Genomic DNA, 24,602 nt, shown 5'->3' with positions numbered 1-24,602 from the left:
TTTATTAAGAGTAGTTTGTGAGAGTCATTGACGACCTGCTTGGTTTGTATAATCTAAACCATCGTTCAAAAAGTTAAATTAAGATGACAAGGCGTCTAACGGCATAATAAATGAGCAACATTTATTTCCACTTTTTTTATACATTAAACGTGCATATCAATAAAACTAAAACCGATCATATAAATACCTCTACTATTATACTGTTACAATAAATATGGCTCTACAGATTCTAGGTTAAATAAAAAACAGATTTCAGTATCAACTGCGGTGCAACACAAGGAGACACTCTCGGGACACACTGTACATGTCTTCTCTTTTAGCACATTTTCCATGTCAAATGATGGACTTGTTTGGTGATTGCGATATGATACAGTGTACTCCACTCTCATTTAAAAGAGCCCGTTTGCTCTCTGCTGTGCTTTTCCTAAAAGAGATATTGTTGAATAATGTTCACAGTGTCAGCATGACAGATAAGAAAACTGCAGTCCTTTTAATATCCATATTCAAATTCTGTTTCTCTTCTGTTACCAACAAACCACCCCGTACCATTTTGTGGAGTCAAAATGGAGACAGTGCCATGCTTTTTGACAATTTGTGCTGGAGTGCAAAGGAGCACACACTCACCACCTACACACACGCATACACAAAAATCATAAATGTGCTTAAAGTATTTGTACAATTAAAAGCAGGCACTCTGCTCCAGGTTGGCTTAAAAAAAAGGCTATTTTTCCAAAAGAATCTTGGCTATGTCAAACATGACAGTGCACCAGGCAGTGAATAGAGTATGATACAGCTGTGATTCACATGTACACAAACACATCAACACATCAACACCCATGTCAAAATATTACATACAGTACTTTAAAATATATTACTAAGAAACTGTTGTTATCTGATAACGTGCAAAACTAAGCACACCTTTCACAACACTCTCACGCACAATGTTCATCTTTTACATGATATACAATGAATAATTGTACAGACTAAGTAATAAATATCATCTCACAAATATGTTTTACTGGTCACTTCTGTCTTCCACTTAATGTAAATTCCAAGTACTATGTAATGCCGTCCCATGCACCATCTTTAAGTTTCCGCTATATAACAAAGGCCAAAAAGGAGAATTCTTCTAGACGTTTTCTTCAATCTTGTGCTTTCTTAACATCTACAAACAGAGAGAGAAAGGATCCAATGCCAAAAGCTGTCTGTATGCATCAAGTGGCAGAATATAATTTATGGTGATAGAAATGATTAGATAAATGTGTCATGTGATATAATATTTCAAAAAAGGAATAAAGTCAAGAGAGCTTCATTTTCAGTGGCTAAAGCTATCCTTCACAGCATAGGTGGGAGCAAAGTACCAAAGTCCAAAGAATCAGAGTCAGTCAGATACTGTGCCGTATTAATAATAACTAATGATACAAATAGTTATAAACCTTTGTGAAAATAGACAAAAACGGAGAGAAAACACGTTCAGTAAATTGTAAAAACAAGGAAAGGACTTGTGTCTGTGCCTTTCCCTCTGTCTCAGAAGCCAGGCACGTGGCAGTACGCCTCCAAGGAGGACAACAGGATGTAGATGAACCAGAGAGAGAGGAAGAGGAAGAAGGTGAGAAGCTTGGCTGTCCGTGGGCCACCGAGCTCTCCTCCAGACACGGTGGGACGTCGGCGGTAGAGCAGCACCAGCACGCACACCAGCGCCATGATGGTGAAGAGGGTGACAGAGAAGGCCAGGGACCCCGGGTTCACTTTGAACACCTTGCCTTTGGTGTACCAGTAAACTGCTGCAATGGTCCACGCCACTCCGATGCCTAAGAACACGTTGACCGCATTGCTGCCCGTCACATTTCCAATAGAGGCGTCAGCATATTGATCCTGGATGGCAGCCACCTTACTTGCAAAAGTGTCTGTAAAAGAGAGAGAAATAGGCAAATATATATAAGTAATCAGTAATGTGCACAGACTGAGTACAGGTGCCACAAACACCAGGGACTGTACAATAAGCACTACATGTATTTAAGGAAATTCAAGCCTTAATTTAGGAAGTACCGCCATTATTATACTGTATATAGTTTCCCAATTTCAAAGGCTCAAAAATAATTGACTTACAAGTAATTTCATGGCCAGATGAGGCATATTTACCAAATTAAGCCATTAAAGATCTGGAGTTGATTTAGTAGTTGTGACTGGAACTCTTAGCATGTAAGTCCAAAGTGTCCATGCAAGTGCAACGAGGCCATGATTAGGCTGAAAGTTCAAAGGAAAAACTTAGGAACACAGCCTAAGCTGTAAGAGTGGCCAAATCAACAAACTAGATCATGGTTACAACGAATAAATGGACTGTTCAGCTAAGCAATACCACACATCCCAAAAGACTACAGAAGACTAAAGTGTATGATTGCAGAAGTTATTTCTTGGTTGGTTTCATCGATTCTGTCAAGAACACTCAATAGGAGGTATAAAACTGGATTATTTTATGAATCTACAATCAAGACATGCTTTTTGGAATGGAAATACAAAGACAAGAATAACAAGGTGCAAACCTCTGGTTACACTTAAAAACATGAAAGTCTGATTAGGCTTTCCTGGAAAAAAGGGTTGTCAAAGAAAACAAAAATCATACTCAGATATAAATATATAAATATAAATAGATAATAAAATTAACATTGTATTAAGATAGTCATTTGAATCACTACTGATACAAACTCCCTCAAAAAGAGAGACTCAAAAACAAGCAGCAGCTGGAGATGGCTGGAGTAAAGGCCTGCCAGAATAATGCAAAGGAAGAAACACAGGATTAGGTGATGTCCATGTTTCCAGTCGTTGACTAAAAAGGGTTTTCATTCAAGTATTAAAAACAACACTTACATTTAAAGTGATGTTAGTTGTGTTTCAAAATTGTCGTAAACAGTTATTGTCTTGATGCATGCTCAATCATCCAGGTAAGTAAATCCCAAAGGGTTGAGACACATTTTTTCTAAACACCACATCTCCTCGGCTTTTAAAACATGTTGCGCCAAAAACTGGTCCACCTCAAGGATTGGGTCCCCTGACACAAGCAGAGTAGTGTAGTGTACTCTGTTAAGTGCCTGGAGGATTGCCATGATTTATACATGGCAAACAACCTCTGGGGAAGTGGATGGCACAACCTCGTCAGGCCAGGACTCCGCAGTCTATTTACACCTAGAGGCCAGTGGACACTCTTTTAATGATGAGGATGTACACATCCTGGACAGGGAGGAACGCTAGTTTGAGCGTGGAGTCAACGAGGACATTTAAGTGAAAAAAGGAAAGACCATCTCTGAATTGAGGGGGGGGGGGGCTAAGGGTACATCTTTCACCATCTTAAAGTGCCGTGATTGCAGCCATTCCCCAACTCTCTGTGAATGGTACTCATGGCCATTGATCAGTGGGCTTTGATCAATGGTCTAATTTTGCTCTAATGTTCATAATTCCACACATTGCCGAAAACCCAAACAGCACACGCAATAACAGGCTTTATCTAAGCGTCCTGTTAATGTTGGTGGGGCGTCAGTTACACAATGGACCGAAAGCCAGCACAACAGAGCCAGCGGTGCACGGGCAAGAATTCACTTCTTACTTGGAAATTCGTCTAAATTAGTTGTGGTAGCTACCTGGGCTATGTGCCACTTCAGTATCTTTGATGTACTATTGCAGTGTGATTTATTACTATTAATGAAGGCTGCATTACAACCTGCTAGCTGCAAATAATCACGTGCAGTTCTGAAAGCAGACAGAAAGAAAACATATTACTGATACAGAAATAGTTTTCTACACGAGATCACTGCAAAAACTGCAGCCTTACCTAATGTCCACCCTACTGTTACTCATTTTATATTAAGATTTTAAAATCTAGTTGGTATTGCTTTCAGAACTGCACATGATTATTTTACAGCCAGCAGGTTGTTAATGCTATCCATCAAGTCTAACCTCAGCTAATGCTAGCTAACAATGTTAGCTCGGTGGCGAGTAGCCTTCAGTAATAAATCACACAGCAATAGTACATTCATGTAGATGTAAAAAGCAAGACAATATATTAGGTAATCCAAAGTATTCAGAATACGTTACTCACATTGAATAACTTAACGGAATACATTACAAACTACATTTTGGGCCATGTATCCTGTAATCTGTAGTGGAATATATTTTAAAAGTGACCTTCCCAACACTGTTTGTTGATCAATGGTCATGACAATGGTCATCACAGCCCCTTGTCCAGTGGCTAATTTCAGTCATTGTGCGATGTACTGTTTATAAAGCTGGGGAAAGCTGCAGTCAGCTGAGACTGAAGAAGTCACTTGGATGAGTGATGAAACGTTTCTCCCACTGAACATGCTGCGTCCAGATGAACAGAATCAAACCAGATTTTTGTGAAACTCAGTTATTTAAAGCTGAAAATCTGAAGATAAAAGCTGAAAATAACACTGTTTTTGTGTAATATTGTTCTCATAAAACAATAGCCACCCATGGTACTCTGTGTGTACGTTAATTGTTATTAGGCTGTTGTAGTCTTGTGGCCCTGCATTAATGATTAGAAGGACCACATCCTATATGTGGTTGTGGGAATACAGACAATAGCCTACTGTGAAACTGCAAAATAGAAAACTTTCTCTCATTGATGAAACATTGTTTGGCTCGTAAACAGATCTGACTTTTACTCACAGTAAAATAAAAATGGGCTCCCAGCTGTCAAGCAGTTCAGGACTCAAGAGAAATGCTGTTATGTATCAAATAATATATGTGTAGCTAATAAACTGTGACTCTGTATGTGACAGATCACTTGTCTGCAGTGTAAAAAAGCACAATGTTGTTTTCTGACTGTCAAGAATAATTATTTTTAAGCTGGCTAATTACTGAAGTCAAGTTCAGGGATCATTGAACAACTGAAAACACGAGAATTTGACTCTTATATTAAGAGCTAGTTTACATTCATTAATGGTGACTTTTTCAAAAAGGGGGGCTTCATGGCTTTCTCTTATTTGGCACGGGATTTTTTAGGGAAGCATGAGAGGATAAGAAGGAGTCTCAAAGCGTGAGAGTTGGCAACCCTTGTTTATTAAACCAAAACCTAATTTTCATAGTCATTTTTTGTGTTCAGTGTTAGTGTTTAGGAAATAGCAAAATGGGACTATAATTAGGGTGAAACTAACAAGCGAAACAAGGTTTTTTTTTTCTGTTTACAACTTGTTAATATCCAAGACATGAGCTTTGGAGAGAATCCCTCTGACAGCACAGGTGGGGGAAAAGGTTACGCAAGCAGCTGCTTCTGCCACAGGGGAAAAGCCCAGAGGAGACACAGGACAAGGCCGCTGGTAGGACTGAACGACAAGCACAGATGCCCACCTGGAACAGAAGTGCCGAGGGCCACAAACACCACTGCGGTGACCGAGTCTTTGAGACCGACTGTGCAGCCGAAATGTGAGGCCAGGTCCCCGGTCACAGCTGTCAGAACGCCAATGAGGGAAATAGAGACAAAGAAGCAGGCCCAGCCGTTCCAGTATTCAGTCGGTGGGACGAAAGCAAAGAGGACCTTCCAGAAAACTGTCAGGAAGTGCATAATGTAATCAAAGCAGGACGGCAAGCGTTCCTCCCCGCTCTCCTCCTCATCGTCGTCACCTACCAAAGACAGAAAAGATGCATGAAAGCCTGCGAAACACAACCTTCATTTAGACCACTGTTTGGCTTTACAGAGCACCGTAAAGCCACCATGAAATTGATATAATTTTAGTTTCAGTTACTGTGTTTGTTCAGACACTGGCAGTTTTGGGAAATGTTCTACAGATACTGTAAAATGGAGAGAAGATTTAATATGCACTGCTGTTGGATGAAACTGTGAATGTGGATATTGTTTGGACAATGGCTGCTTTTGTGGTATGTGGCCATTCACGTTGTTATCATAGTCATTCTGTGACTGCTCTATACTGCTCCTGTTATCTACAGCCAAGAAATCATTGTTAAAGCCAAATGGGATTTGGACCAGTTGTGCTTAGATAAGAAAGACGTGCAACAAATACACCACAGGAGGACAGGAATACAGTGGCTTCAATACAGCAGTCATCGCAGTTGTCACAATTCAGTGCACTACACACATGCGGGGGGCTCGTAGTTAGTGTCACACCATTTAAAAACAAATGTGTCATCGTGCGACCAAAGCACAGCAATTAGTAGAGCTACCATTCCAGTGACAGCCATCGCTGAGGGCAGGAGATTACATTATAATTTATAATATCATCATATTTTTCATAATACAGCTCAGACCCAAACTGTGGAAGTGAATGAGCACTAAAAAATCCTGACTTTTCAGAAATTTTGTGCCAATTTGTCATCATATTCATCTTCATATTTTAGATCAGTAAAACCTTCAGCATCTTTGAGCAATCCTTTTCAAATCAGAGACATGCTGGAAGTGTACTTTCTATCTTAAATATGCACATTACAAATGCAAATCTGAGTTTCTCCATCCAGCAAGAGAGAGAAAATAAAGAAAAGAGTACGTTAACCAAATGACACATCACGGGAGTCTAAGTGAGCTTTTAGCCCAATGATTTGTGCACTAGTGCAGATCTAAAAGGTTCACAGACAGCTTTGGAAAGACCCCCAAAAAAAGATTCACCATACCACAAACATCGTCATAAATTCTTCAGAACCATTAATTGTTGAGGAAGAGCCGGCCCTTTTAGTTTTTATGATGAGCCTCATCATGCATTTTTAATAAACTGTCTGGATTTAAATGGATGAAGCAAATAAGCTCAGAATGATCAAAAATGAATTAAAATAGCATTTGTTTTTGTACGCTCTTTCAACCCTTTCCGTTAAACTGGGGATGTTTTTTTCTTTATGCAATCTTAAACGGAGCATTTTGAATTTTATTTTAAAGACATATCTAAGTGAGCGCTGCACAACAGGCGGACCGGGTGGACCGGATCCAGCCTGCAGGCTCAATCTTCTTCAGGACTGCCTTCAGAGGGATGAACAGATGAGACATTTCAGGACGCCGCGACTTACCTGCGCTGACAGTGACGGCACTAACAAACTGCTCTCTCCAGCTGCTGCTCCCTACAACAAGAGCCAGGTTTGTTTTCTTTATCAGCTTGTCCACTGTGCTCTGCAAGGAAAGCAGAAGAAAGGTGCATTAACACACACTGAATAACATACTCAGTACAATCTTAGTGCTGTATGACACTGGGGACACTGATGTGGTGAATCAAGATACAATTACCAGCTTCTGTCCTCCCAGTGTGAAGCAATGGTGAGTCACCAAAACAGATGCGAGCACAAAATCCCAGTAGCCCCCAGGAGAAAGGGAGTGTGCGAGCATAAAGCTGCTTTAAAGCAGTGAGGAAACACAAGCCAACTCATAAAACTGCAGCTGTTAATATCACTGCAGTATCATGTTACAGCTTAAATGTTCCTAAATTGTCTCAGAGCGCTGCACCACCCATTTTAAGCTGAAGGATCAGTTTACTTGCGCAGAGGATTGCAGTATGAATCTGTGGTATCTGTGTAGCTCCAGCACAAGTATAATGGCGATGATGTCATAGTTATCTGATAAGGGTTAGCTCAGTGACTGGAGACTACACATCAAACAGAGGGTTATTTATTTCATGATCACAAAAATAAAATGCCATCACTACATGTCAGTCATTGTTTTTTTGGATTATTGTTTTAAAGCCTTAAGTTGAGTGGACAGGTCACATTCTTTATTTATTTAATTATATTTGCCAGAGGTGACCTTAAAGTGGAGACCCGATGCTAGCTAGCTTTGTTAGCATGATAGCATGACACATTTATTAGCTGTACAGGTGTATTGCACAGCCACAGGTTCCTAGAACCATAATATTATTTCCCGTAATGAAAAAAACAAAAACAAAATGCTAACACAGACTTCTTTTCCAGAACTGAAAAAAAGTGATTAGCCACTTGTATACAGCTCATAGCTGTTAGCTAATGAGCATGTGGAGGCGCAGTCAGATATAGGTTTGCCAACCGTCCTTTAAAAAACGGAATGGTCTCGTATTTAGAAACAAAAGTACACGTCCGGTATTGAGCTAATAAGGGACGCACTTTGTCCCGTAATACAGTGAGAATCAAAAGTAGTCTATAAATGTTTATGGAATTAACGCTTTGTTTGAAAACATAATTCCCAGCCCCTCTCCTGCTTTGTGACCAATGAGCTGATAGCACACTTATGACAATTCGAGTATGACGATTTTTTCAGTCACGTTATTCAGCTCCTGCTCAAACTGCACGATTGACTCGCAGGGGTTAGAAGTTGGTGGGTCACAATGCAGGTCTCACACTATACCGCCCGATGCTCTGATGCGACCTGAGAGCTCACACTGTGCCTCCATAACATGAAGGTTATAACAGAAAATCTGTCGCTCGCTCTCTCTCTGTCTTTCACTCACACAGACACACCACCACCATCAGCTTTGCTAAATTGCTAATGAAAAACATTGATCAGGTAGCTGTGATTGAGCAGCAATGTAAATCCAACTATTTTCACGGTTGTTGTGGTCGTGATTCACAACAACCGTGAAAATCAAATCAAATCAAATCACTTTTTTTTAGTGATGTGACAATAAAAGTGATTTGATTTGATTTGATTTTCACAGTTGTTGTGGTCGTGATAATTTTGTGATGCCACATCGAAAAGGCTCGGATGAGCTTTCCAAAGTTCTACAAGTTGTGCCTCCATCGCTTGTGTCCAGATCACACGCTGCACAGCCGTGCTGCTCCATCTTTTTCACCGACGTTTACGTGGAGCTGGTCGTGAGGTGTTAATCGCTTCTCGTTACCCCACGTATACTACACGATGCACGATGAAGGCCAAAATCGGGCTGATCACCAAATCGGTCGCACGACTCAAAAATCGTCTCAAAATGGGCCAAAAATCGCACAGTCTAAGCCCAGCATTAGAGCAGCAATGTTTGTTGCTCAGAGAAAGAAAAAAAGGCTGCAAAAGTACAGGGAGGAATGGGAAAAGGAAAACATCTGGCTGGGAAAATGCACGATAACACCTTTAAAGCGCACTGCACTGTGTGCCGGCGCACTTTTTCCATAGGCATGCTTCTAGTGGTGGGCACATGAAGAACATGAGGGGCGTGAAAGCTCGGGGAACCCTTAACCAATTTTTTGTCCACCAGGCCACGGCAGAAGCAGATATGGTATGTAAACACTGGTTTGTTTTTTTTTAACCCTCTGGTTAAGGTTAATATGGACATGTGCAGTGAATATCAGCGCTATGTGGCCAGAAGTGTGATAATATAATTTATTTTGTGTAATAAACAACTGCAAGGATAGATGATTACAACAAATAGATGACTAATACATAAAAGTAATACATAGATTAATAATGATGATGAGTTAAGATGCGTAATCATGGGAACAAGCCGGTTTACAAACAGGAGCAGCTGATTAGCATTAGAAAAGCTGAAATAATACCTCAGCCGAAGCCAATTGTACTAAATGCACTATATGTGCACTGTTACAAGAATATTTTTCATTCTATTGTTTTCTATTAATTTATATAATTTTAAGTTAAGCAGGACAGAGTTCTTTTAAAGAAAGATTTACTTATATTCTCAAAAGTTAAGCATGACAGGCTTCTGTTTAAGAAAGAGACCTGTTTTATTGTGTTAATGTTGTCATTTTGAGCTAAAAACAAATGCCTAAATGATCATTTGTTTCCCATATGGTCATATCACAAAGAATATGCATCTGCTTAAATCAAATTCAAGTCAAATGGTTAAAAAATAATTTCACACAAAAAAAAAAGAGCTACAAAATTCACCATACTGGGAAGGGTGAACTGGCCACGAGGTGTCCCTTATTTATTTTTCAGGGAGTTGGCAACCCTAGTCAGATATGCCCCTTCCTCACCACTTGTGGTTTCAAAACACCAACATGGCATCTTGTAAATAGGCAGTACTTACTTACTAAATAGTAGTAAATGATGGAACATGTAATCTATACCACTACTGTTGTGCATTTATGACTCACTAGATAAGCACTGATTAGGCTCTATTCATGAACAGAGTCTATTGATGGATGAATCTTCTCTCTGTGTTAGGAAGCACCTGCTTTTTTGACTACTACTGAAATGCATTCGGCTAGCCATGCCTAGCTTCGACCTTCAAGGTAAAAAGAGCATTATTCTACCTGCAGGGCTTACAGCGGAGCACAAACATTTGTTGATTGACAGTTGTGCCGATATTGATGTTTGTGTACAACTATGTGATAAAGAATATGGCCTGTTGTTTATTACAGCTCATCCAAGAACTCCAGATTTGGTGAGTGACGTATTAGTATTTTATTAGCAGGACAAATAATCAGCAGGTCATTTTGTTGCTGCCATATAATCTATGGATGCTACTTGCTAACCAAGGTTGCTAGCGTTAGCTAGTACATTAGCACACCACTCTCTCATCAATCAGATTTTCAGCTCCAAATGGCACTGGCACCACAAATTTAGCTCACAGGCAGAGTTCAGTGACTTTTCCTATGTGTCAGCACCTACCCGTCACAGAAGACACCGTGCCTCTAATAAAACATAACTTAAAGTGAATTAAATAAATAGTCATCCTCAGCACATTTTTCATGAATACCAAAATTAGCAGTAGCAATCCCAGTGCCTTTTCTTACCGGGCTGTAAATTTGTTTAATTCTGTTCTAAAGAGAGTTTCTGGAAATGAGCTTGTTTTCAGAATTAACAGCATTTTTTTTCACTACGTTTTTGGCTTGCTTCCTTGTCCAGCTTCTGAGGTTGCCACTTGGGCCTAATATCATGTTGTGTTAAGGTAACTGAAGTTTCTTTCTTTTTTAAAAATTTGTACTTTTTCCCGAGTTGAGATCGATCCACTGCTCATCCAGTCCAAATGTCAAAGTATCCTTCAGCAAGATACTAAACCCTGAGTTGCTCTCAACACATCCATCGGCATGTGAGTGTGTCTGTGGACGTTAGATAAAGTGCTTAGATGAAAGTGTTGTATGAATATGTGTGGAACTGGGTGAATAAAACTTGTAATAAAAAGTGCTCTGAGTGCTCAAACCGAGTAGAAAGGTGCTATTTAAGTACCGTTTCATTTACCATTTATTGTCTCTTGTAAAACACCCAACTTATCAATACAAAACAGATGGAGTACTGCTATAAATTCTGCATTATGGCAAATGATACAAATTCTTTAACTCTGACTATTCAAGCTGAATGATGCGTGAACACATCTACTGGAAGATTAATGAGTTGCATAATTTATCACACATCAAAAGTAAAATATATATTAACCCAAAATACTGTGACATTAGTGAAATTGCTGCATTTTTCCAGATTAATGTTGTAAAGTCAGTCCATGTCGGCTCTGAGTTACGAAGCTGCTGGTTTTGTGTTACCTTGAATTCATAAGACTCCTCAATGACCACCTCCAGCCTGGTGTGCTCTCCCAGACATGGGCAGCCCATCTTTGACACGTCCTCCGGACCCACTGCTGTCTTGTTGTCATTAGTGTCACCTAGGGCAGCACAAGAATAAACTATCATCCAGGATTTCCTACATGGTGCTTGGATGATAATGAAAGTCAGTCCTCTGTGTGTGCTACGGTCCGTTACAGTGACTCTGAGTGACAGATCAGCCAATCATAATTGGTAAACCCAACGCGAGAGATGTTGGGGAGACACGTATTGAAATAAATAAAACACGGCAGCCTGCATATTGATACTCAAAATTTAATCAAGAGCATAAAAAGTACTTGTAATAGAGGATTTAGGTTTATTTATGTCAGTGGTTTTATTTATAATAGTGGATTATGTGAATATGTATTCTGTTATTTATGTTTTGAATTCTCTACTTAGTAATTTACTTCAGGGATATATTCTTTCTGCATTCATTACTGGCTTATCATTTCTTGTATGTGTTTATTGTCATTATGTTTAATAAATAATAAGCAGAATCGTATGTTATTAATATAAATAGGTCTCATAAACAGGACTTTCCCAAACATTTTCTGACTACACGTCACATTTTTAATATATCCACAGTACTTTTAGGTTGCAAATCATCAGTCATTAAAATATGATCACATTTAGCAAAGAGTCTGAGTGAGTATTGATATGAGCACAGTTGTATTACAAGTACTTTTTTGATGTTAGTTAGTTTAATTTAACATGCAATTGCAAAAGCAGCTATTGCACAGTAATTACAGCTCTCTTCCACAGTGTGTCTTTTCTCCTTCCTGTTAAAAGGGAGCTTTTCCTGGGGTGGCTGTAGCTCAGGTGGCAGAGCAGGTCAGCCACTAATCAGAAGGTCGGTGGTTCGATCCCAGGCTGCCTCCTGGCTGCATGCCAAATGTCCTTGGGCAAGATACTAACCCCATGTTTGCCTACTGGTGGTGGTCAGAGGCGAGGCGAGCAGGGCAGCTGTGGCTACAATGTAGCTTGCCATCGCCAGTGCGTGAATGTGTGTGTGAATGGGTGAATGACTGAATGTAGTGTGAAGCGCTTTGGGGTCCTTAGGGGCTAGAAAAGCGCTATACAAATGCAGGCCATTTACCATTACTGTCGCCAAGTGCTTGCTTATAGGGGTCATCTGATTGTTTTTTTCTGTATTATTACAGGGTCTTTACCTTACAATATAAAGCTCCTTGAAGCAGCTGTTGTTGCACTATATAAATAAAATTGAACTGAATTGAATGATTGACTGTAAAAGCTCTCAAAAATAACATTGATGAAATACAATGACATTTTTACTCTAACCCTGAGCAATTAGTTGTGCTGTAAGGTTTAATCTGCATTAATCCAAGCATTTAGTGCACACATTTATCTCAAGCCACCAAATAGAGTGACATATCACTCTGCACATGTAGCACACAGTGATGTCATCCACTCACCGTGTCTCTGTCCCACCTCCAGCAGTATGGGCTCCTCCAACACAATTGTGAATGTCTTGTTTTTCTCGTACTCCTCATCATCAATGATCTTCACATTCAGCAATTTCCTAAAGGTCGAGGGGTCAGGGGAACAAGGAGAAGCGGATTAGCTTTGTTTAGGGGAAATAAAAGTAGCTGCCCGTATGAGTCAACCTGCAGTAACCCTCTGTTATCTAAACACGCTCAAAATAGATCCCAGGCAGGTAAGAGCAGCTTCCAATGCTGAGACTATGCTTTCGTACACATTCAAATAAAACCAGAGTAGCTAAGAGGTAGACTGCCTACACAGTGAATCATGAAACAGATCTGTTAGATAAGAAGGTGGAAGCTCAACATTTCCCCCAAATTGACAAATATCATGCGCTGCCGAACACTACTAAGAAAAAAAAGACTAAAATATAAATTTTCCTAACACCCCACAAGAGGGCGGACTCCTTCTGCACCATTAATTCCATTAGAGCACAACTAAAGCGAAATAGCCCACACCCCTCCCACACACTCAAGTTAGAAGTCATGAGGAATTGAATTATTACCTTTGTCTCTGTGGAAATTATGTCACCTAGCTACACAGGGACTCGTGATAAGACATATATGTATAGTTTGTGCTCTTAAATCTGAGAGCTCAAAAACGTGAGGCTGCTTTGTCAAACTGTGACCGACATATTTTCTTCAGCCCTCTTCGTTCGCCCACACTGTCACAGCCAGTCTCTCTCTCTCCCTCTCCCTCCATCTCCCTAATGATATGTGGGTGGCTGTCTATTTCTGTCTACACATATACACTCAGGGTTTGACAACACGCATGAAGAGCTCTTGCTTGCTGAGGAAGAAGAAGTTTATTTTAAACAGCAACGATACGTCACTGGCTGTCTAATGTCAGGCTAAGTCATGCCAGTGGGAGCAACGTGAAGCGCAGCCTGGAGACCTCGCAACAGGAACAAAAGAGTTTGTGTGCATGGTATATTTGCTTTGAATCGCCGTGCCGGGGCCTTGAAATAAAATGTGAAGGCTCTGCTGCTGTGGATTGTGCTAATGTAGCAGCCATTTTGACATTACATCACATTTTAGGCAGACACTGTTTGTCTTGCCGTAGCGTACCTAGATAAGCAGAATATACGGACGAACATTTACATTTTCCACTAAAATCCAAACGAGAAATTAAAGGCTGTCGAGAAGCAGCAGGGGCCCGGGTTCATTTAATGCATCGGGCTGATTAGCTGGCAGTCTAACTCTAAACTGCTGCCACAGTTTGAAGCTCATTTGCACTGATTTCAGACAAAAAGAGGTGGGTGATAATGCAAAATGCGAGAAAATCAAAAGTGACTTTTCAAAACAGACTAAAAAACAGCTGTGGTGAGATTAGTTCTCCTGCTTTCTTAGTTTCGGTGAGTTGGTCCTTCACGTAAAGTAGTTCCATCCCTCTTTTTAAAAAAAATATATTTTACTTGAATCAGTAATACCTTTGTTAGTATTTCAAAAGCATTAGCAGCGCAAATAAACCAAGCAAAACTGAGTGGCTAAAGACAAGCAGTGCTTGCTAAAGAAAAGACAGTTATGAATGGAAGAACGGATGATTTAATTATTGCTACACTCCAGTCCTGCACACTAGTCTGCAACCATCTGGAAACCACTGGTCACCAGAGAAAAATGTGTATTCCCCTGGCTGGTTGGTGCGTGTGGTAGGTTGTTTGCTGTCGCTAGGAGAAACTGGTGGCAAAGTGCTGCTTCACAGTCTGTATTAGGTTGGTGTAACTGAGGCCTAACACACAGCAATCTCAAAAGCCACTGGAGGCAGAGATGAGGAGAATGTTCTGATATAAAAGCTACCTCTGTTGTAGTGACTGCATGTGAGTCTGTGTCTTTTGTTCAGTCTCTGTTATGTTTCTTGTTTTACTTTGAAAGTCCATGTCTCATGTTAATGTGTCTGGTTTTGCTTCCTTTGTCTCGTTAGGCCTGATTTGCCCCAGCTGTGTCTCACTCCTGTTGCCCTTTCCCTGATTGCTCCCTTTGTGTATTTAAGCCCTGTGTTTCTCTGTGTCCGTGTTGCAATCTACCGTTTATTTTGCTGTGTGTTTTGTCAGTCCACCGGTGTTAGTTTAGTTTGATTTTTTCCAGTTATGTTATGTTTGAGTTCAGCATTAAAGCTGTTTCGGTTTAAGTTTGTCTCTGGAGTCTGCACCTTGGGTCCTATTCCTGTCTGCACACAGCCGTCACTTAACATTCTCTGCTGAGATTTCACTTTCCAGATCTTTTTTTCTATGCAGCTTGCTTATAATGTGAAGCCTCTGATGAACAGGATGTCACTCTTGTCATTCTTAACTAGGGATGGGTATCGAAAACCGGTTCTTGTTGAGAACCGGTTCCCACTGTTTCAATTCCTTGGAATTGTTTGCCATTTTTGCAAACGATTCTCTTATCGATTCCAGTCGCCCCGAATGACGTCACCACGTTAGAACGGATGACAACAGGGCAGCTTGCAATACTCACACACAAAATAAAATCTATTCAAGCTGAATTTATGCTTCAATTCTTCAAAGAAAATCGTACCACCAGAGTTTGAAAGTTGCAGATTCTTTTCAAACGCCTTAAAAGCCCAAAGCTTAAGAACATATTTCACATTTTTAATTTTCATGCGCACAGTGGTTCTGTCGTTAGAGACTCTGACCTGCAGCAAGAATGTATGCTGCCACATTTCTGCGTAGAATTTGCGTTTTTCCCCCCTGTGCCTACTGAGTTTTAGTCCTGGTGATGCAGTTTTCTCCCTCAATCCAAAGACACGCTTGTTAGACTGACTGGTTCTAAACTGTCTATGGCTGAGAGTGTGGGTGGTTTTGTCTCTCATCACCACCCAAAAGCAGTTCAGATGATGAAGTGATGCATTTTTAATTTTAAATGTTTCCAGCACGTAAATGACTACCAATGAAAGCATGTAAACTAATCAAAATATGAAATCAATGAAGTTCTGCCTTCATCTTCACTGTAAGTAAAAATAATCACAATTTAGCTGATTTAGCTAAAAAGGTTAGCTAAAGTAAACTAAGTCAGACACCTGCTAACTAGCTAAATACGTTAAAGGAATAGTCTCACATTTAAAAAAAATACGCAATTTTGTGTTCTTGCTGAAAATGAAAATTGATGACAGTTTAATGTCTGCACTCAAATTATTAAAGTAGAATAGCAAGCAGTCGACTTAGCTTAGCATGTAGTCTGGATGGAGGGAAACAGCTAGCCTAGCTGAGCCCAGTCTACAGCTAACAACACAGCTCTCGCACGTCAGTTTAGATGATGTAAAAACGTAAGTTTGTGGATTTCATCTTAAACTTACAGATACTCATCATTTTATATGAACTTCATTATACTTTTGGGCTTTTGATGATTTTTTTTAAACTGTTCTTTGTTCATAGTGAAATGATTATACAGCACACATCTATAATGAGTTTGAAAAAACTAAAGAAAAAAGAATTGGGTCCACAAGTTTGAATTTATATTAGTATTAGATATTTTTTAAACCACACAGTGTCAAAAGCATCATATCCCCCGTTAACATTTGGTTAAATGTCCCTTAGCAAGTTGCACATCAACAAGATTTTTTTTGGTAACCATTAACAAGCTTCTGGCCTAATTCTGACATAATTCTGTCTGATGTTTGTCTGGGCTTTTAATCATAGTCCTCATTTTTGTCATGGTAAGTATGTAAACCTTTGACCACAACTGTACAATATTCATGCTGAGCCAGTTATTTACAACGAATAGGACTCCCTGCAAAATCATAGTTGTTCTTTTTTATTTTAGCACATTTCCCAAAATGTAAAGTTATCTTTTAAAATTTGTGGTCCTTTATAATTTCCTTCGTACGCTTGGGTTTAAAATGTTCAGTTTAAAAATACATTTTCTAAACAGCACACAGTCCTGCTTTATGAGCCCTGTCGCTGCAAGTCAATGTAAACTCTGATTATTACAGACACAATTGGATTTTATCAACACTGTAAATCCTTGGCTTGCTCCATATCACATTACACTGCGGAGCCATCAGCCATCTCTGCTGCCCGGTTGGCTCAATTCCTGGGAAAGTTTCTGAGTAGCCGCAGTGGTATAAACCTCCAATTGCATCTGTCACACAGACAATATTGCATGCATTCTAAAGATTGATCTCTGCTCCATCTGCAACAACCGTAATCTGTTCTCCATCTGCCTGGCTCTTTTTGCAGTTGTCTTACATTTACTGAGAGTATGTTGAATGCTAAAAAAAGTATGCCTTGTTTGTAAATTAATTATCAGGATTAGTTTGACTTAACCAAAGAAATGAGAAAAATTGGTCATAATTGTCACCTACAGAAAGAAAGCATCATACATATCGTCTGTGACTCTTAAAGTAGTTCTGTTTTTATTTGGAGGTTCCCTCTCCTCCACATTTTTTGTCGGTTCCTTAAGGATGCTCCAGTTTCCTCCCACAATCCAGAGGCATATACAGTAAGGCATGAGGCCCGGAGACTCCAAACTGCCCACAGGTATGACTGTGTTCACTCTGTAGCCAGAGAGAGTGTCTCTAATTTCTACCCTCTGCCTGCTGCAAAGAAAAAAAAAAGAAAGCTTCTGCCCTCCCGAGACCCTGACAAAAATTAAGCCGGCAGGGAGACTGAGTGAATGCATGACAGTGTGTCAAAATCCACAGCTGGACCTAGCACCTCCGTTCATTTAAAGAGCCATGAATCAAAGTGGCATGTCAGCATCTGCCTACAGTGCTGAAGTGTCCTTGAGCAAGATATTGAATCTCAGCCAGCTCCAGAGAGGCTGCAGTGTAGCTTATTATAAACAGAAAGCAGCTGCATTACATTACATTACTGTGTCTCCACTGTGTTGTTGGGTTATTATGCAGAGAAAATTTCTACAGAAAGAAACCCGTTCTGACATTGATAATAACAAATTATTCCACCACTGATAACTTGTACTTGCAAAAATGTGTGGCAACATAATGGAGAATGGTCTGAACTAATAAGCACAGGGAGAGACAAGTGGGACGAGGAGAATTTGAAATTCATTTCTACCCTGCAGCCGTGTTAGCTGCTCCCCTGAATTTAAGCTCAGTGGTAAATTTTAATGTCAGCAGGACAACACGCTGATTCTCCTCAGGTGTACTGTGTAACATGTTCACTATCTCAATTTAGTATGTTCGCTTGCTAATTTGCAATAAATGTAAAGCACGGTTGGCTTTGGGAAGGATTTTGACCAGAGGGATGCTATCACTTCATTACTGTTCCTTTAGAGGTGAGCATTAACTGGTGGACCTAATTTCGTAGCACTAATTGCAGAGATATTACGCTCAGAGATACAAATGTTAACCTCATATCAGCACAAGAGAAAACGTTAGGCCATCAATGACATTAGGATCCATCCTCCGAGAACCATGACTGTTTGTCTGTACAATATTTGACCCCAGTACAAAACACATTGAGATGTTTCATCCACTGGGGATCACAAATGTCTATTATCCATTAAAAGTCAAGAAATTTCACAGTGAATTATGGTGGTGCACTGATTGACAAACAGTGCCGTCCTTTGTGACATGGAAGCAGGAAGGCTAATATGTGATTAGCTCTGTGGCTACTTGAAAAGTTGATTTGAAGGGACAGGATACGCAATAACTGCAGTTGGATGTTTTCATTCTTTTTAATGAGGATTTATAAAGAAGCTGCATGCCAGAGGTTACGCCAGGGGTCTGAGTCCGCCCAAAGCAATTCCTGTTTTCCTGTATGCTGTCTACACTTTCTTATCAATAAAGGAAAAATGCCATAAAAAAGTTATTTAGTTATAGCTTCTGTCTTCTTTGCAGCAGTTGCTAAGCTAAAGGCTAACAGCCCAAACATAAACAAGAGTAGCCTACATTGCTGGTTTTTCCACATATTTTTGAGACTACCTCCAAGTTACATTAAACAGCTATAATATGTAAACATTGGTCTGCAAATGTTTTGTGTTAATGTTACCAAGCCCTGAATCTGTTTGTCTTTCAGGAAGTTCTGTATGTCATCGAGCTCGAGCACCTCAGGCGTGAGCGATAAAGAATATCAGTGTATTGATTTTCTTTTCAAAAGTGATCCCCTTCTATCTGTTTTATCTTAGCTTATGTAACTGCCCCCATTATCCACTTCAGACTCAACTAGTGCATAGAGGCGCATATTTGAGGCACTAACGAGAACAGATATGAGATTATGCTACATACGAGCATCAAAGGGTCTATTGCAGATCTTCCTCTAATCCATAAACACAGAATGTAAAATGGCGCTTGATGTCAGCTTGTTTATTTTGGCTCAGGTTTGTGTCTGTACATCATAATTTATTTACTGCAGAGCAGAATTTCAATGGTAAATTATTATTTATATGCATGCCTAGATTTTAAACTGCTCCTCCTGGCTCCGCATCAAAAGCTTAAAAACTTGGCTTCCTCTTTTGCTCCTCTGCATGCTCAAATATTGACGGGGGAAGACAGATGTACGTGAGCACAAAGACACACAAAGCTTGAGACCCTGTAACAAACACGCAAACACAGAGGTGCCCAGAGGACCGTCGCCGAGTGTCATCTCTTTGTCGCGAACAAGCGGGGAAACACTCGGGTATGAAAAGCCAGCTCGGTTTTGAACGATGAACTTTGGCAGCCTGCTGAGCAGTAATGAGCGCAGACGTGCATTTAACACAGAGAGGGTGTGAGTTTATAGGCTCGGAGAAACAAATAGACGCATACAACGACGGCGACGCTTCAAGATGATGCCATTTCACCTACATCTTTTAACGGGACTGACTGGCATAAAGAATTCACACGCTGCGTAAAGAGGAGCACAATCTGGCCTGGCAGTCTTCGACTTAAGCTCTCCAAAAGTGGTGAACTTTTGGCTCGGCATCAGAGTCAAACATTAACACCTTCGGGTGGCACGCAGAGATGAGCGCATTTCCAGCAGCAATATTAGAAAACTCATTTAGATTCAGCTTAAAAGATAAGTCAGTTGCTCGACCTGGCAATTTCGATTCAAGATCTGAGTCAAACCTTTCCCACCTATGATCAAAGTACTCCCGCATTCCCCTTTAAGTCCTCGCTTGCTATTCCGAGGAGGACAGGAGTAGCTGAACACTGCTTTGGCATTTTTTTTCTGCTGGGTCTGGGTTTTCTTTTCATCTGTTTTCTGATAACAAACTGTCCTGCCCCACTGGATCCCACTCTCCACAGTCACACCCCCAGTCCTCTCCACTGCTGCACATCGACTGTTAAGGGAAGCATGACTCCAGATATTATGAAGTGTACTTTCACTGTCAGCTTTCTACAGTCGAATGAGCACAGTCTTAGCTCAGTAGGTGAGGACTGTATCTACTGCTCGGTCTCCATTTGAATGCAGATGCCAGCTGCCTGCCTCTCATTTCACATTGTTATACACTATTGACTCATTAACTGCAGCCTCTGTAGCTGACTGCGCTATGAGGGGAACTTTTGGGACCCCTTTAACCCCTCTTCACTCTCTTTAATTGCTTTGGATGCTCAAGAAGCTCTTTTTAGTTCCCCTTTGGAGCGACATGTTGCTTGATGTGGGTTTAAAGCAGATTCAGCACTCTAATACGGCCTTAATTATACACATAGACTAATGCATAAAAAGGAGAAAAAGCATAGATTGTGCGCGAGGAAACTGCTAAAAACAGAGCAGTATATTCAAATTTCACCTGCGCTGTGAGGCAAAAAAAAGAAGAAAGACAAATAGGGAGATCTGCGTTTTCTTTGACACCATGTATTCACCTGCCTTTCCTCCCACTCGGCCAACCTACACAATACACCTACGCACGAGCCTCGCGCAGACGGATGCATCTGACACATTTGATTCCTTTGTTTCGTCCTTTGCCGTGCAGTAAATCATTTTGTAATGAGCTCGGTACGGTTGAGGGCATTTTCTTTCTTTTTTTAAAGTAAGAAATAAAAAAAACAAAAAACATAACCGTTCTGTGTAACTGCCAGGTCTTTTGCTCATCTCGTCATAAAGCAAACACTACAAGTGTACTCATCATTCAGCCAGCCCTTTCAAACAGCGTTCAAGTGAAAAAAAAAAGAAAGAAAGAAAAGCTGGAAAAACATCACTCTTCCAGCGCTCTCTCACTCCCTCGCTCTCTGCACTCTGCCTCCCTCATCTTTTTCTCTCCTCATCTCTGCTGGCGCATCCACGAATGCTTTAACTAAAATAACCACACGGGCTCCAGTGCATGCACCTGTTTTAGTAGCTGCCGTGCAAGTCACCTGTCTGATTTTTCCCCCTTGTTCTACTCTGTTGCTCGTGTGGGCTTCCTTTGTTTTCCACAGGGAAGTCTTTAGTGTTGTGCATTACAATGAGCTTCAACAGAACTTCCACAGAAATCCCAACAGGCTGCATTTAATTCATTCACAGGAAACTGTTTCTGGGTTTCATCTTCCTCTTCTCCTCCTTTTTCTTGTTCTTTTAAATCTCCACGATCTTTCATTATCTGCCGCACAATTATATCCTCTTATCCTCCCACATCGTCCCTGCGAAAAGAGCTAAACTTCGCCGAGCAAACGTATCTGTGAGTCATAAAAATAGGCCTTTCATTCGTTACCAGAATAGATAACTTACAGTAATCTAGCAGGACAGTTTAATGTACCAATGTGTGGGCGGTGATGTTTAATCAAGTGATGAACAAGAGGAACTGGCACTCACATGGTCTCATCGTTCTGAAACTCCAGCTTGCCGGACACCTCTTCGTAGTCCTCCCCTGCTTTGGCGGTCCCCTCGACAGTGTGGTAGGGCACAGCCACTTTTCCCCGTGCCCCGGATGTCCTGTGAACCTTCACCTGCATGTTGCCAACGCTCTCGCTGACCCTTGTGGAGTTGCTCTCAAACGTAAAGATGCCAGCGTGGTCGTCGTCATAGATGGTGACGGTGGCGATGTGAGGATTGCCCAGTGCCGCCTTTGGAGGAATATGGGAGGGAAGGCCCACCATGCTGTTGCTGGAGGTGATGGAGCTCGGCTCCAGGACTGAGACCTCGGCTCTGTGCACGATGCGCGGGTTGCTGAGGCGTACGTAGAAGTGCTCGTCCTCTTCAAAAATGTCATCGTCGATCACGCCAACAGTGAACTCTTTGGTTGTCTCGCCAGGCTTGAAGACCAACGTGCCCTCAGCAAACTCGTAGTCTGAACCTGCATTGGCAGTCCCGTCCTCCGTCCGGTATTCCACCTGTGCAGGGAAAAAAAATTTCATCAAATATGTAGTGGCTGGAGTTGTAATAAAAATATTAATATTAATACTTTATGCCTCAGGCAGTTAAAGGTGATTTAAAATTGACCTTGAGCATTTGCAATCTCTGTGCTTTCCCCCCTCACCTTGACAGTGCAGCCACTTTCTCCTCCGTGCCGACTCACGGTCAGCTTTAGTGAGCCGCAGTTCTCAAAGCACTGATAATGAGAGTCTTCAAACTGCAGGTAGATAGTGTTAGGATCTTCCTCTTGCCCGCTGGCCTCGTGACAGCTCACCACCTTCCTGGCCTGGTCAGCTGCATGCTTTTTCAGGATGTTCCCCGCTCCGATCATCATGCGCGTAGCTTGAATGCGATAAAAGGCCCTGCTCTTCTGCTGCTGGACCAGCACTTGATAGTTGGCCATCTCGATGAGCTGCTCCATGTCCTTATCTGGGTGCCTCTGTTTTAGGTCTTTTAGAGTACGAGCCATCTCCCTGCGGGCCTCTTCTTCTTGATCTTGTTCCGCGCTCATCCCACCACTATCCTCCACGCCCTCCAGCATCCCATCCAGAGCCTCTTTGGGGTGAGTGTGAGAGTTCACACCCTGTCCATCCATCTCCAAGTCCATTTTAGTGAACATGGCATCTCCCTCTGACTCGATGATAATGCCGCGGGTCTTGTCGGCTCGGTAGCGCTTGTGGACGTACTTGTAGAAGAGCAGGCGGCGGTCTGCGATCCAGGCTTGCAGAACGCACAGGGGGAAGAAGAGGAAGGTCAGGACTGCTTCCCAGACTTGCACTTCTCCGGGGGAAAACACTGACAGGATGAGATACAGCCAGATGTAGGCGAATATGCTCCAGGCTGCGGTGACAAAAAACACCCGCAGGTGTTTTATCTTGCGGGTTTCATTTTCTGGCACCACATAGACACAGAGAGCAATGATGATGAACATGTTGAAAGCAGCACTGCCCACGATGGTGCTGGGACCCAGAGCTCCCGCTTCAAAGTTATGGCCGACCACTTCGATGACAGACAGCAGGATCTCTGGTGCCGAGGAGCCCAGGGCCATCAGGGTCAGGTTGGAGACCGTTTCATTCCAGATGCGCACAGTGGTTGTTGTTGTCTCACCATTAGGCTTCTTGATGGTGATCTCCTTTTCTTGAGAGGTGATGACCTCGATAGAAGACATGAACCGGTCGGCGATGATGGACATGCCCAGGAACATGTATATGAGAGCGGCAAAGTAAACAATGGCACGTGCCACCTTGTCACCCACTGCGGGGTTCTGGGGATTCCACATGGGCAGCACCACGCCCTCGGAGCAGTTGTCATCACTGGAGCAGTTGCCTGGGCTGCTGCCGATGTCATCATCCCTGCTGCCGTAGGAGAACCGGGTGACTCCCGGGAGGAGAACCAGCAGAAGAGAGATGAACATGCATGGGGTGGCAGGTGGAGAGCAGTTCAAGATACGCTTGTGTAGAAACATGATGGTGTGGTGATGCTTTGAGTCTTCTAATGCTAGAGATCAGTGCACGTGACATGTGAAGGTTCGCATGAACCTCTGAAAGACAGGGAAAAAAAAGAAATTTGCCTGGTGGATGAGAAAGCCACATGTCAGATGTTCATTATTCAGTTATATTCTCAAAATAACCCCAATATGGCACCACAAAAGTGCTCTTTTGTATGCAAATGATGTGGGATCCATCAGTTTCGTTGGTCCGAGTTTAGAGAGCCAGAAATATTGGCACCTACTAATCGTTGAGTCACTGGTATTGAACTACCCTGTACGACTCCCACACATATAATGTGGTCATTCTGTGCTAAACCGCAGTGAAAATGTTACCCTTTGCACCTGTAGTATCGAGGGAAAAACTGACTCAGTCCACCCGGTACTGTCGAGTTAGATGGGAGTCCAAAAATAATATCCACTGGCAACGAGAATAACAAGAAAGGAGCAGTTGTTCTTAGGTAGCCCTACTGGTACATATATTATAGGATGATTTAAAGGAGGAACAGCTCTAGTGTCTAGAGAGTCCAACACACTTCTCAGGTCTAGTATGAAATATAAAGCTGGATGCCTGAGTGCAATTCAATCATCACCACCTTACCTAAAAGAATCCATTCCACATGCAGTAATTTATATTTGCCAACATAGTTTCTCTGATTAAGTCAGACAGAGCATGACAGGGTGGAGTGGGGTTGCAAAGCAGCATGCATATGCACAGCAACTCGTGGGCTGGCTGAAGCAGCTTTAATACCATGTGTTATATGAAATTAACCAGACTGACGCTTAGATGGGTATCAGCTGAGAAATCCACAGATGCGGGCTACCACTGAGATCAGCCAATCTGCCGTTTAGCTTAGTTTAATTTAGTTTAAAATTTTACATAAGCAATGGAAACGGCATCAGGGGACAAGTAAAAACAATTCCCCAGTGCCCCCC

At 41.6% G+C, this 24,602-nt stretch overlaps 1 protein-coding gene across 3 annotated transcripts in view; it reads right to left on the bottom strand.

Moving 5' to 3' along the window:
- Positions 1–96: 96 nt before the first annotated feature.
- Positions 97–24,602, bottom strand: part of slc8a4a (solute carrier family 8 member 4a) — a 27,289-nt gene continuing 2,783 nt past the window's right edge. For all 3 annotated transcript variants that reach the window (XM_013915033.1, XM_005749553.2, XM_013915032.1), the window contains exons 3-9: positions 22,305–23,720; positions 21,641–22,158; positions 12,903–13,009; positions 11,410–11,528; positions 7,027–7,126; positions 5,365–5,637; positions 97–1,907 (exon numbers count right to left, since the gene is read on the bottom strand). In XM_013915033.1, coding sequence (XP_013770487.1) covers positions 1,528–1,907; positions 5,365–5,637; positions 7,027–7,126; positions 11,410–11,528; positions 12,903–13,009; positions 21,641–22,158; positions 22,305–23,645 — 2,838 coding nt within the window. In that variant the 5' untranslated portion in view covers positions 23,646–23,720 and the 3' untranslated portion in view covers positions 97–1,527. The remainder of the gene's footprint in view (positions 1,908–5,364; positions 5,638–7,026; positions 7,127–11,409; positions 11,529–12,902; positions 13,010–21,640; positions 22,159–22,304; positions 23,721–24,602) is intronic.

Source organism: Pundamilia nyererei, unplaced genomic scaffold (genome assembly GCF_000239375.1).
Source record: "Pundamilia nyererei isolate P.nyererei 1_Seehausen unplaced genomic scaffold, PunNye1.0 scaffold00249, whole genome shotgun sequence".
Taxonomy (NCBI): domain Eukaryota; kingdom Metazoa; phylum Chordata; class Actinopteri; order Cichliformes; family Cichlidae; genus Pundamilia; species Pundamilia nyererei.
Note: the sequence above shows the minus strand (reverse complement) of the source record. Positions and strands in the feature narration are given on the sequence as shown.